The 14,644-nt window shown below is 38.4% G+C and overlaps 1 protein-coding gene across 3 annotated transcripts in view; it reads right to left on the reverse strand.

Moving 5' to 3' along the window:
- gria2b (glutamate receptor, ionotropic, AMPA 2b) overlaps positions 1-14,644 on the reverse strand; it is a 57,613-nt gene that overhangs the window by 2,886 nt on the left and 40,083 nt on the right. For 2 of the 3 annotated variants that reach the window (XM_059345591.1, XM_059345593.1), the window contains exons 5-14: positions 12,032-12,085; positions 11,780-11,938; positions 9,401-9,568; positions 7,465-7,569; positions 7,188-7,295; positions 6,477-6,683; positions 6,016-6,383; positions 4,172-4,370; positions 3,509-3,756; positions 2,071-2,185 (exon numbers count right to left, since the gene is read on the reverse strand). In XM_059345591.1, the coding sequence (XP_059201574.1) occupies positions 2,071-2,185; positions 3,509-3,756; positions 4,172-4,370; positions 6,016-6,383; positions 6,477-6,683; positions 7,188-7,295; positions 7,465-7,569; positions 9,401-9,568; positions 11,780-11,938; positions 12,032-12,085 (1,731 nt within the window). Of the gene's footprint in view, positions 1-1,458; positions 1,574-2,070; positions 2,186-3,508; positions 3,757-4,171; positions 4,371-6,015; positions 6,384-6,476; positions 6,684-7,187; positions 7,296-7,464; positions 7,570-9,400; positions 9,569-11,779; positions 11,939-12,031; positions 12,086-14,644 lie in introns of all 3 variants that reach the window. The other variant, XM_059345592.1, reaches the window with a different exon arrangement.

The raw sequence follows: 14,644 nt of genomic DNA on the forward strand, positions 1-14,644 counted from the left end.
TCAGCAGCGGGGCAAGGGTGAAAGGTCGAAAGATTTTTAAAAAATGCACATGAATAACACAATCACATCCACAACAAAAAAAACTAAAAATGCACAAGAATGCACCACTATATCTAATAATGATAATACATTTTTTGACAGCCAATAATATCTAAAAAGCACAGAAAATAACAAGACATAACACACAGGTGCTTTTTCATTTGGGGTAAATTTAAAGCAATGTAGTGGGTAAGGTTAGTACTGTAATCATAATGGAATGCAGCAGCAGTTTGTATGCAGTGCATATTAAGTCTATGTGTTGTGGATCTACGTTAGAAATTTGTACTGTACAAGGACCATTTACATGGGTTGCCCATAACAAAGGGCTAAGCTGTTACAAACGTGCTCAAAGACCTTTACTTATAGACAGAGACAAGAAGGAAGACAGCTTAGTAATAAACCAATTGGGGTCTGACACATACAGTACAGTGGGTTTGGTTTAGCCTATGAAACACCCATGTATTCATTTAAGGTGGATGCCAAATGGATACATAGGGCTCTACCTTTTCAAAGTGGTGCACAATATCTCTGTGTGTGGAGAAGTGACAACATGACAGCCATAGACAACATAGTTACAGTTACATGTTTTTAAAAGTTGGGATTATTTAAGTGACAAGACAGAGGTGAGTATCAATTATCAAGGAAAAGAAACAAGTACCAACTGGGGAAAGAGAATCACTCAGAACAAAGTGCTTTTTTTCTGTTTGTTCATAGATCATTTCATTAATAATTGATTTCATGACACTAGAAAAAGGTAGGTGAAGGAGCGGTTTGCTAATTGTTTTTTTTTGTGTTTTTTTTAATGGTGGATTTCTCATTATTTGTGATAAATTTCAAGAGGAACTGTCAGAGTGAACTCCATAATAACACACTAAGATCAACACGAGGCCACGCAAACAAAAACAACAACAACACAAGACTCACACAGTACTACACAGTGAAAGACAGCGATACAAATACAACAGAGAGAACATTTAACACCATTGGACACCCTTTATAGATGGTCCAGAGATTAGCCAATCACTGTCAGATTTCAATATTCAGTGTTGTGAGCATTTCCTTTGTGTAGCTGTGTCCGAATTTTTTTTTTAATTCATAAAATATCTCATTAAAGCTTTTTTGTAAGAAAAAAGCTTTCCTTTGGAGATTGGGGAGCTGGAAAAAGAGGATTTAACGGGTCATTTTGATAAAGGAGTGCACATTTCAAGAATGACATTGCATGCATTACTGTATTATAAAATAATATAAATGGTATTAATCATTAGTAGGTCTGCAGGCATTAGTAAATTACATTTTACCAAGGCATCTCATGCTTTGTTTGTGCATTTGCTTGAAATGATTTATCATTACTTTAAATGGGGTCATTCCCACTAATAATTATGAGTGTGCTTGAATCACATAGAACCTGCAGCGACTAACCTTACTTCCAGAGTCCTTGGCTCCACATTCACCCTTATCGTACCACCATTTGTTTTTCAGCTTGTCTAAGACTCCTTGCTCACTGAGTTTCAATACCGCAAGGTTTACTGGCGTTCTTCACGTGGAAAATAACATAAATAACATTATCAATGTTATTTTATGTTATTATTACATTTACACTGATTAAACTTTTTTTTCTGTCTTTGATTCTCTTTCTTACATTTCTTTCTCTTCTGTCCGTTGCAGTGGCGATAGACGTTGATGCGCCATTTGGCCTAAGCAAAAGCGAGTTTTGCAGAGCCAAATGTGCATTAACGTATCGCCGGAAGTAAGCAGCAAGGGCAACAGATATACTGTACGTCCAATACAGTGAGCCAATGGGAAGAGTCCAAGCTGATGAACTCGTGGTATGTGTCTTGCACTTTGTTTGGAGACCTGATTGTCAGCTACAGAATGTGTAGGTGATTCATGTTGCTGAGTGTTGCTAGCTGTGCAGCTGATTCAGCAGGTGACGGGCCTGCTGTCAGTGTGGATTGGGATCCTGTGCTGGTTTGCTGCTTACTTTTGGGGAGTTGCAATGAGTTACCCATCACTTTGCTCACTGGGGCTGACCTTGGAATCACCTCCCCCGCTGCCGCACTCTCCTTTGTCGTACCACCATTTGTTTTTCAATTTGTCCAACAGGCCTTGTTCATTCAGTTTTAGTACTGCGAGGTTAACCGCATTTCTTGAAACGATAAAACATACTTGTAAGACAGGGTGAGCCACTTATCAATTGTCTGTCTATCACTCCCTCATTTTAGATATTCAAAAAATAGATTTATGTCAATGATCCCTCCCCCCCTCTCATGATATTTGGGTAGTTCTATAACAAAATAGCTGTCTTATGTAATCAAATGTGATTGTAACATGAATGTTCGTCAAAGGTGGCAGAGCTTAGCCGTAACACAACAGAGAGGACAGAGTGCTAAGACTAGGGGGACTAGTGGCTACAGCAACGTACTCACATCCACAACATACATATAACAGTGTCTGGCAAGTGACTCCACTAAAAGAGAGACAGCAAAACAGCAGTAATGGGGAAAAATGGTTAGACCTCATGGAAATATGTCAAAAACATGCAACATTTCCTAAAGAAATCACCATCTAACCCGACTACCCATTAAATTAGAGATATCTACTGTTTAGGGATGGAGGGAGTTTTAGTGCAACTGATCCAATTGAGGGGCACAGTGAGTAAAACTCTATTGCTATCTTAATATATATGGCTTCAGTAATCAACATTAAACAATGCATTTTATATACATATTGAAACCCAAGCAGTGCCACAATTAACAGAGGCTATACAAATTTTGTTACATCCAATTTCTTTCCACAAAGGAAATGTTCATTAAGTCATTAATAAAATGAGTGTACTGCAAGGGTTTAGCAAAACACAGTATAAAGACATTTAACTATACATTCCTAAAATATCTTATCATATATATGTATATATATATATATATATACAAGCTAATCAATCATTCAAAGTTAATCAATTGAGAAAACAAGCAGAACAACATGGCAAAAAGATTAAGCATATAGAAACATGGAAAAGACATAAGCTAGGACAATACTAGACATATAGACTATAGGAGAGAAATCTAAATTTGGATTAAATGGGAGAAGCAATAATTGAATTGGTTCGAATTAAGATCCAAATTATATATATAAAGGTAATTAATTAGAATAGGTTTTAAAACCCAGCTGAAATCCAGCCTGGATAAGAGGAATGAGTCTTAATATAGTCTGAAAATCATTCTTAGTAATAATTTGGGAGACTATTGCAGCAAATTTTTCAGAAATTCAAATGTGTACAAAAAAAATGACTAAACATTTTTTTTTGCAATTTATCGACTTACAATAAATTGCAATGGTTTTTAAAGAATTTGAAGGGGAAGGGGCTTTACCTCATCTCCTCATACAAACCAGAGACAAATAAGCAAAGCTACATCAGGGTAGGTGGGATACTATAACAACATTGGACACATTGTTATACTATTCCACCCACCTTAATGAGGATCCTTTCGGCGTGGCGATTCCGTAGCCTTTGGAGTCCAGGTTGCCTCCCACCTTCATGGTGTCGCAGGGCTTTCGCTGCTCGATGTACTCGTTCATGGTGGACTCAAGCAGGTAGGCATACTTCCCCTTCGACTTGCGGACCCTGAGAACCCCCTCGGCTGTGGTTTTCACAAACACAGAGGGCTCTGCACTGCGCATGTATGTCCACATTTTGTCAAAGAGGGCAATTTTTGAGCGCTGTTATGAAGAAAGACAATAGAAGAAACCCTGTTAATACAATCTGGTTATGAAAGCTTCCAGACACATTATATCTCCCTCTAAAGATTGTATGCAATGCTGATTTGATTTTTACTGCCTCAGAGCCTAAAATGACCATTATAAAATATATTTCTTGTGAATTGGTCAGGGTTTTTTTTTTTAAATAAATAAATAAAATCACTTCAAAATTGCTTTGCCAGGTGCAGATTTCTGGCCTCAGAAACTCAATTTTCTGTCCATGTTTTGGACAAAACCTCAACACCTACTGGAATTTCAAGATAGTCCTTAAAGGAAGATTACATTTCCTGCACCAAGTTGTATTTTTCAGCAGAGGAGCGTGCTTCACAGAGAAGTGGAGTATTTCAGTGTAGAGTACAAATACTCTATCTCTCACCCTGAAAAACTCTTTAGTGGAGCCAGAGTCCAGAGTCCCATAGGCTATCTCGGTCTGTTTTGCCAGGTCCTCTGCACTCTCAATGGGAGATACCATCCTCTCGACTGTCAGGAAAGCAGCCAGGTTAGCGGTGTAGGAGGAGATGATGATTAAAGTGAAGAACCACCACACACCACCGACAATGCGCCCAGACAGAGATCTGTTGGAAAGAGAAATAAAGAAAATTATTCACTTTTGGTTCTTATCATTCAATGGTACTTCACACAGTGTTAACAAATTATCCAGCATTAACAAAAGATTCTGCAACCTTAGTAAGTGGATGTGATCAACTGTGTAAAAACAAGTGAAGTAATACACCCTGAATGACAGCAAACGATGGATTTTGTCAGGTTATTACTATTATTTTAGCAAACTTATTCAATCATTAGATGGTAGACATGTTTTGGTTTTTTTCAAAAATCCTGCATACTGTGAAGACTGTGTTAACAAACAAATTAATCCACAGAAAGTGTTTTATTCCCACTCCTGATCACAGCAGACAATGAATTTTGAAGATGATGCCCCCTTTGCAGTCTGCAATAATATTAAATCTATACTAAAAGTAATATGTTGAGGTTCTATCTAGGGTTTAATAACATGCCTCCAAGACATAAAACAAGCTCAACAAATACTTAAAATAGAGGAAGGACAGCGTCGCTTCAGCTGGAGAAACAAACTAACATTATATGACAATATATATATATATATATATATATATATATATATATATATATACACATATATACATATATATATATAACACTGTCTTGTGATCTGGAGTCATGCTGACATCCCTTACATCATCAACATGAGATGCAGAAGACATGTTGATTCATCCCTCTGGAATACATGACTAACTTTACTAACAAGTGTCTGCTCTCACTATGTATTAAAACTATATATATAAAAGTAAAGGAGGACCATCTACTTAACTCCCTTAATATATGAAAGCACTGTGGAAATAGGACCTGCAGGACCTGCAGGATGTAAATCTGGAGGGATGACATCATTGTTTAGCCACTGATAAATAAATTACTGCACAGCAGGACTGCTCCTACCCACTGACCCAGCGTACGTTCAAATATTTACAGCCTCTGTAGTGACCCTATGAGGTTTACAAAGCTCATTACCGACCACAAAACAACAGTGTTGAATGGCTTTCTAAAATATTTTTTATAGTTCCAAGCAAAAAGTTTTGCCTTGTGTGTGGCAGTGGAAAAAAATTATTGTTGGCTAAGTCAAAAGAGTTTATATGGCCGCAATGCTAACCATAAATGTGAACTTACAGTTAGTATGTCAACATACATGTTAAAACCTACTGGACAACACCTTGCAAGTATTCAGCATGCAGGCTAACAATGTAACATGCTCAAATATAGCATTTTAGTACGATGTGCTAATATTTAGCATGAGCTCATGCTAAAATTAGCTTGTTAGCAGTAATTTGAAAATAGTTGCAGCTTTGACTTTTGACTCATGAGGTCTAAAAAATGTACTTTCATCAAACAAAATTGTTGGACATATAAAAATGTCAGTGAATTGAAAAGTGAATCCCCTCCTTATCCATTGATCCTCTTCTATCAAACAGAAAACTCCACTGAAATTGGACCATTAGACCGCTAGCATAGCTGGAAACGGACTTTATTGACTTTAAATCACAAGCTGCTAATAACCTCTCTGAACTGTGACTGTGAAATGTGAAAAAGCACACTTACATTCCAAGTTATAAATGCATGACGTTACTGGTTATTTTTGGTTAATCAAAGTGAGAAAGCAGTGAGCAGTGGCTGATTTTTCTAACCTACCGAGGTGAGATGTCACAGCCTTGGCGCATGAACGCCCCAAGGGAAAACCACAGGCTGTTGAATATGCCAAACTCGTTAGTCGACTCATTGGTCTGGATCTGCCCGTCCTCATACTCCTCAGTGTGCCACTCATACGGGCTGAAGCGGCTGACGAGGAACAGCACCACGCTGACGCCGATGTAGGCAAAAACAATACACATCCAGATCTCGTAGGCCAGCGGGTCCAGGAAGGAGAACACTCCGGGTTTGGATTTCTGAGGCTTCTTTATCATGATGGAGATTCCCAGAGACATGAAGGGCTTGGAGAAGTCAATCACCTCCTCTCGTACCAAAGTGATGGTCAGAGGAGCCACTGCAATGTCTGCTTTCTATCGAACCAAAGGACAAATCAGAATAATCAGAATAAATGGCATGCAGTGTCAATCAAGGAATTAAGTTACTTCTTGTTAAAGACAACTCACCCCATACACCAACTCTCCAACCATCCCATTCCAGATTTTGGTCTCTGCATCTCTGGCTCCATATTTCCCATCCCCCACTATTTTCAGTTGATATTTGAAGCCGCAGTGCTTCGCTATCTCTGCAGCCAGATCTACACAGTAACCCTCGTAGCGCTCATTATCTACAAAAAGGTCAGCATTCTTTTTCAGCATTACATATGGAGCTTCCTGAAGGACAAAGACAAAAACAGAAAACACTGCTCAGCACAAGGTGTTTAAATTACAATGTTAAAAACAGCTGCAAAACAAGGGGTTTCACATCAGGCCAGCAGGTCATTATGAAAACAAGAGGGCACTAGTCCAAAACAAAGCACATATTGTACTTGTAAAAAGGAATTAATGGCCTGGTGTTATTCTAGATGTCAATCCGAAGGCACAATTCATGCAGAAGTGGTGTGCTACACTAGAAAAAAAATCTATTACCCTCTTAATGGAGAATGTGAGATTAAAAATACTTCAGCTATATAGTCCAATTCAGTCTAAATCAAACAGAGTTATAATGTTCAACCAAATATAGATTATTAAGGCTGTTCTTGGCATTTAAAAATGTGGCACCATATGTTGTATCAGGAGCTAATTGTTTCCCCAGCTACTTAACACCAGAAGGGAGCCACTTAAAATACAGTTAAATCAGTTAATGCAATTTATGCAATCATGTATTATAATATTTACCAATATGGTGGTGACAATAACGGTTTTGTTTTCCATTCCTGTCGTGTCATTTGCAAAGACATCAGATTTGGTGACTGCCATTTTGTCCACTTCATTCCAGTAGCCAATCTGTTGGGAGGAGTAACAAAAATATCAATAAAACGTGTAAGATTCAATTTGTACGATTGCCTTATTACACAATATGATCCTCATCACCATCCATAACATTTAAAGCAGTTATATTAAATAACATGTATTTAATTTCATTTTAAAAGAAGGATGTGATCCAGATGCTTACTTTTACGGGACCGTTAGTCTTTAATTCCATTATGTTCACTGAGTAGTTGACTCGCTTGCCATGTTGGTCAAACTGGATATTTCCTGTTAGGCCTTCCACACGCACCTGAGAGACAGAAATCACACTGTTAAAACATGGCATCTTCAAACTGGGTGAACATGAAAACAGCTTTTTGACGTGTTTTGTATAATTCATCAATACTGAATCCTGATTGAAACAGGTAACTGGACAATGGTCAAAGAGGAAGGAAGTCTCTGAAGTTCTATGGGCTATGAGGCTCAGTGGAGATGGATGTTCTGTTATCCTCTCCTCCTCTACAAAGGAAGTACCATGATCCTTAATGACTTCAAATGGGGTTTCATGCCGAGCAGCAGAAAGACACAAGGAGACGATCGCTGTCCAGATTGGAGAGGAGATCGCAGCATGTGTTGAGACACTTGAAAAATATTTTCCCTCTTTTCTCTTATTGTCAGCCAACTTAAATAACAAAAGGGACAAAGCAGGAAGGACCAGAAGGAGGCTTAAAGGTATCCCGTGGAGTCTTCTTGTAAACACAGTTATGTTTAAATACAGTGCATCTAACCAAAACACACATATTCTTGAGGCCAAGCAAACATGTAGAATTGATTTTATTTGTTGTTCATAAAACATTGGCTTATCATCTGAAATATTTTATCAGCAAGGCAAAAAATAAATAATGCATAGTTCTGCAACGCTAGAAAAAGAGGTGGGGAGACAGTGCATGGCTACCTTGTGATTGACAGGTTGCTACCAAAGTGTCTTTTCATCTTGGAACTTTGATCCTTTCAGTGTGTTATCAGTTGATCAAATTTAACTGGGACATTTTAGTGGCTGAAAATTGTCTTCTATAGTGTTCAGTTGGACTAAAAAACACTATACCTTATAGGCTATGGATACCTTTCTAACCATGCTAGCTATCTAGCAGTAACATTAGGTGATAACCTAATGTTCTTCAGGTGCCCAATCTGTTCTGCACAAGCACTGGTTGCAAAAAACAGATGGCGATGGGCAAAATGCCAAACTCAATGCTTCAAAACCAGCGCCTGCAAACCAATGGGTGACATCACATTAACTACGTCCATTATTTGTATACAGTCTATGATAAGTACCAGGTCTGTCAGATATTCTCTCCAAAGCTCCAATCATCACAAAAATCATACTCCGGATACAGTTTGGTTATGGACGCCAACCTCCACAGTGCCTCTTGGCCAATAGGCAGATATCAAGGACTTTCCATTAGTCAGATACAGAGTGTTAGAGATACAGATAAAAGCAAGAAACTTTGAGCATCCTGTCAGTTGGTTGATTGCTCGAATGGAAATCTAAAAGATGACGACCCTGAACCCTTGGTGCAACATCGTAGGTGTTTTTATCCAAAAAAATGTGTTTAATTTATTTGAGAGGTACTTTTTTCTTTGAGTTTATCTTCTAAGATACTCCAGGTAGTACCCAGGATGTCATTTCAGATAAAGTAAATGTTTTCTGAATATGAATAGCAGTACCTATAGTCCAGAGTTTGCTTTGAGATCTGTTATCAGTTGCTCTTGGCTTAAAAGGCAGAATCACTTAAAATTTGACTTGTATTCCCAGTTCAGAACCTGTAGCTACAACCTTAAAAACACTTTGGCTTCACTTTGGCTGTCAGGCTTCATTTCTCAGCAGCAGTGAAGCTAATCTAGTCGTGATTTAAAGCTCAGAGGAAGGTCTGTGGGTAGACCTCTGTTTCTCTGCTGAAGAATAGCTGCCAGTTTATCTGTGTGTGTGTCCAAATGAACGATGAAAAACATCAGCCTTTAATCAATCTCTGTGAAAATACTTTCTGTGGGTGTTTTATGCATTTCCTAAGGGAGATCTGCTGTTACCATGGCAACAAGTCTTCACCAACAAAAGAATGTGTGTATGCGCAACGTGTTACCTGTTTCAGTGCTCTCTCGATCTCCACTCCTTGTGCCCAGGGAACAGCGGGATTGGCAAGGCAGTCGCCATTGTTGGCTCTCCTGGTGAAGTCGATGCGCTGTTTGTGCAGGTAGCGAAAGGCCTCCGTCATCACCTGCACCGCGTCGTAGGTCAATGCTGACGTGTACTAGAGCAGGACAATGGAAAAAGATGTTGAGAACAGTGTTCTCCAATCCCTGATCATAATGGTACCTTTCTCCCATCTCTGATATAGATTATTCCTGTACATTCAACTTTAGTTGTTGTTCAAGCATGATTAAAACTCTTTTATTCATTATAGAGAACAAACAAAATGACAATTTTTTTGTAGGCCAACCCGAAGTAATATTGCCCTGTGGTCTATTGAGAATTCGTCTATGGGATTTTTACATTGCATTTTGGATCATTGCAGAAAATAAGCTCTGTGGCAAACACACTTTTCTGATGCTTATGTGTTTTGTTGAGCAGGATAATCTTCATGAATGAACACCACTTTATGATGTTTAAAGCGTTAATGCTGCCGACAGAAGTAAAAAGCTAATGTTATGCTATAGCTAACTACTCCACGGTCGAATGATGTCACTACTGTTAGCTGCAGACGATCTTCGACAAGCTAACTAGCCGTTTTGGCAAGCTAGGGAAACCGTAAATTGTTTATTAACCTAATCTACAATTTAAAAGAGTTTGCAAGAGCACTGAAAAACATGACTAGAGGCTGTAAGGCAGACTAGCGAGAGAGTTCCCGTCCGTGATGATGTTATATTCTCCAACAACCACTGTAGTCTCATTTAGCCACTTGTTAGCAACTGCCTTTTTAAGGACAAGTAAAAACTACAAAAAAAATCACAAGTTGGGGTATTTTCTACTGTATTTTATGTCGTACAACAAAACACGAACATCTCTTTAGCTTGAGTTTACCACTGACCTTATTTCTGGCAGCTAACCACAAACCCATTCAAAATCCTCATTGAGTTTAAGAGGTTAGACCCCAGGGCTCTAACATGCTAATTTACTTTTCTTGGTTTAAGAACTCATTCCTCTTTCGCTATTGTTCTGCACTGGATCACGTGTTCTTTCATTACCTAATATACATGGGCACTGTAGTTCATTTTGAGTTGAACCCAATGCTACCATAAATACTCACAAGAGCTCCAAAATAGTCCATAACAAAAACACTTAATTTTAGTCCTCAAGCAAAAGATCTAACACTGGTGATAGACTCCAGGACGTAGTTATTTTTGTCATTTGTTATGGGTGGACACATTTCCCAACAACTTTATTCCACTTTGGCATAAAGAGAAAATCTGTGGGGTCTCAATTAACACGAATGAGATGCTTTTCTTTACTGCAGATGACTTTGGGACTTTTCTCAACAGCATCCATGTATATCTGCAATAGTTTGAGGGAAACTGCATAAGATGTGTTGAGTCTTTGCGTCAAGTTAAACCATGGATCTTTGACACAACCTTGACGTCACAACTTTTTCAGGTTACAATAATTAGTTGACAAAATAGGCTTAATACCTGAAATCCACCTATCAAACAACTAATAAGGATGACCAACATTAGCCTCTTTGAAAATAAAGTATCCTCGTCTGAAGTTCTAAACACACACACACACCACCTCCTGTTCATTATCCTCTCTGGTGTTTAAGCATCTTGTCCTAATTAGAGTGCATATTATATGTCTAATGGGTTTTTATTTTTTCTCTTGCATTCATGGTCTGTGCTGCACTAGTTTGTTCTGCGTTGTAAATCTCAGAGTGCTTCTTCTCCCTGACTTGAACAACTCGCAGTGGTCTGGCTTTGTGGCAATAAAAAAAAAGATCTTTAACTTTGACAACTTTGCAGACAGAAGGTGGAAGAATATTTTTGGCCACACCTGATATTTCAAATGTGAGTACTTTACAGTGTCTCTTGGAGACAAAAAGGGGGGCGAGTTTAGCTTGAGAGATCCTATATAAGCTACATTTAAAGGGCTACTATAGGCAGTAAATAGAATACATAATTTCCATGATTGAATACAATAAAATCCTGATTTCATTGATAGTACATGGACATAGAATAATGTCATTTGGATTTAACATGGTAGCACTCAAGGGAAAATGTATGTGTGCTTGTGTAACAGTGCATAAGAGGCTGTACTCAGGGATGTGTTAAATAATGCACACAGTGTGTAATGTGGCTGTAAAGTTGAGTGATGCAGATGGAGACAGCACAATCTACTTACATTAGAGCAATTGTGGCGCATACAAGTGCTTACAAAGACATTTTCGAGCAACAAACCCAGCCCGCAAGTATAAAAATGGAAAGAAAATAGAAATGTTCTCACATGCACTCGGGCATATGCATAAACTCACTCTTATTTTACTGTCGGCACCAGGATACTCCTTTTCTTCTAGAGCCTCCCATCTTTGGTCAAACTTGGACACCAAAGGATCATCAAAATCAACAATCTGAAAGCCTGAAACGTTGGCACCACCATACTGGATTTTGGACAGATCCCCATCAATGAAACCCTGAAAACATAAAATTGAGATTCAGATATTAGCTCTTTACATTACAGAAACATACAACATATCCTTGCACGGCTATAGAAGTTGTGAACTTACCAGATTGGCTATAATGTAGTGGTAGCCTTTAACATGTCTGCCAATTGTGATGATCTGCAAGGTTATGAGACACACAAAGCATTAGCTTACACTGGAATAAAGAAACAACTCTCAGGCAAACAACACAGCATAATAAAAATCTCTGAAACAAGTTCCTCTGTACAATTTGACTTTTGTAATACCGTTTTAAAATCACTTAACATGTGATTACTAGCTATTCCAAAGCTTTTTTCGGTATCGCTATTCGTCATTGTAGTGTGACAACCAGAGATAGAACAATCATAAATTTAATAATAGTTCTACAAATCTACCATTACATTCAGACATTATAATTTGTCACTAACAACACTAACATGGCTGACAGTCCTGGCCATTATCAGGGAATAAAAAAAACTGTGGTGTTCACAAATACTGCTAGACAGAGATATCCAATTGCAAAAACACTTCCCTTATCAGTCGAGCAGAAAAGCAGAAAATAACAGAAATATCTCAGCTATGTACCATTCCTGTACCTTACATAAATGAAACACCTGAAACTAATCCCGCTGCTTGACTGGCACCTCCGTTTGTTAGGACCGCTACTTGAAGCAGATTTGAATAATAATGTCTTGTATCTCCTACATAAATGTCTTTGACATGAGGCAAGAAACTTCCACCTGAACGGATTCTGTTTTCCCCAGATAAACAGGCGCCGGGGCTGTGGGCATTGATTTCACTCAGCATCCGGTTAAACAGACGTTGGCGTGCTTTAAATGCTAATCGATAAGCCTCTCTCCTGGGTAAAAGGTGGAGTAAATATAACCTGTTTATGTGCATCTGTTTTGCCTTTAATTGCAGTTTTGTTTACAGCCTAAATGAACAATTAGTGTAATTGTTTGGTGCCTCTCTGCATCTGCTGGGCTGCCAGGTCCATGTGACAATGTTGTTTTTTGTAAGTGCTGTATCAAATGCACATATTTTGGCTTAATATCACTTTTGTCCTACAGGAGCAATTAAAAGACAATGGGGTTGTTAGCATTTCCTGCTTTCGCTCATTATTTTCAAAAAACACTGCTGATAAATTGAAGGAGTTATTCACATTTCCAGACTCTGTTCTCATGTAATTAGTTTTAGTTTTATTTTCCCGTCTTATTAGCTGTTTTTAAATTAAATATTATAACCAGATATAAAGAATAGTGTTCCAAATTCTCTGCTTTAATCATGTCAAATCAAGCTTTATTTTCTGTTCAGTTATATGGACTGTAGTCTAGTTAGTAGAAGTGTATGTTTTGGTTCATCTATTGGCTTGACTGAGGTGTGATTTACTTTACATAGTCTGGTATTACGTGTACCTTAAGGTGGCTTATGTTACAAACTTTTAGGCTTTTTTGGGGGTGCTAAGGGAGCTGTTAGCCTGGGGCAAAGGAAGCTTTCACACTGGCACAATCCTGGCGCAATCCAAAGTAGGCTAACCCCGACTTTAGCCCAAGGCCTGCTGGCCCTGCTTCAGAGCAGGTTTAGCCTAGAGTCTGTGGGGTTATCCCCTGAAAACAGACTAAACATGGGGCTAAGAGTTGCCAGTGTGAAACTGGGCTAAAGTACAATGAATTGCTGGAATATTACAAGTTAGTAATGTGTTCAAATGGACATTTAAGCCAAAGCTAGTAGAAGTGCAGTGTGAAATGTATAGCCATGAGCGTAGGTTAACCCTCAGTTAACAATCTTTGTATGTAAAGGGGCTTGGTTATCCCAGGGTCAAGTCTTAGCCCAGGGCTATGGATAGCTCTGGGCTAATAATATATTGTGAAAAGCCCCAGGTATTGTTGTGAAATTAATTAATTACTTTTCTCTCTCTAACGCCCTTTAAATTTCCATTTACAGTGGCCACTATTAATCACAATGTGGTCACAATTTCAGATGGGTCCTCATTAACCACATTATTAAGAACCAGATAACACAATCAGTAGATTGTTTAAAGACAACACTGAAAACTTCTCAAGAACACTTTTACAGAAATATCACATTAATATCATATGCAATGGTAATTTGTATTACGACAGCTTTGGAAAAAGGAAACCGACATCAACAAAATATTTTAAGGCACTGCCTGTAGAAACAGCAGTAGATCATAGCAGAAACCCAGCCGGGGGCCTTAGAAATTAAATAAATAATGACTAGTCTGTTGTATGTAGCAAAGCTGTGAGATGCTGAAAGGACCATAAGAGGATTGGCAGCAAGTAAAGTATTATTATTTTCTCCATTGTCTCCTTCCATGTTCTTGAAAAAAGAGTGGATAAATGGAAAAATACAAGATACTAGGTCCCTGTCCAACCAGAGCCTGTTTACCACGATCTTGAATTAAATTTTAACACCAAATCCAGAAGCCACATAAATGTGGAATGATAAAGTTAAAAGAAGTCAAACTGGACCAGTGCAAACCACAGCAGTCTGACTTCTGACAGCAGGCTGCCGCGGAACAGTAAGTGCATTATTTGTTCCAGCAGCTGGAAACATGGCAGCAGCATCCTGTATTCCTTTACCTGAATCCCAGAACGCCTCACTGGCTTGAAAGTCTGGTGTCAGCATGAAATACTAAACTGTTTCACTTACTGACACTTCAAAGAAGGACAGAAC

Source organism: Centropristis striata, chromosome 12 (genome assembly GCF_030273125.1).
Source record: "Centropristis striata isolate RG_2023a ecotype Rhode Island chromosome 12, C.striata_1.0, whole genome shotgun sequence".
Classification (NCBI taxonomy): domain Eukaryota; kingdom Metazoa; phylum Chordata; class Actinopteri; order Perciformes; family Serranidae; genus Centropristis; species Centropristis striata.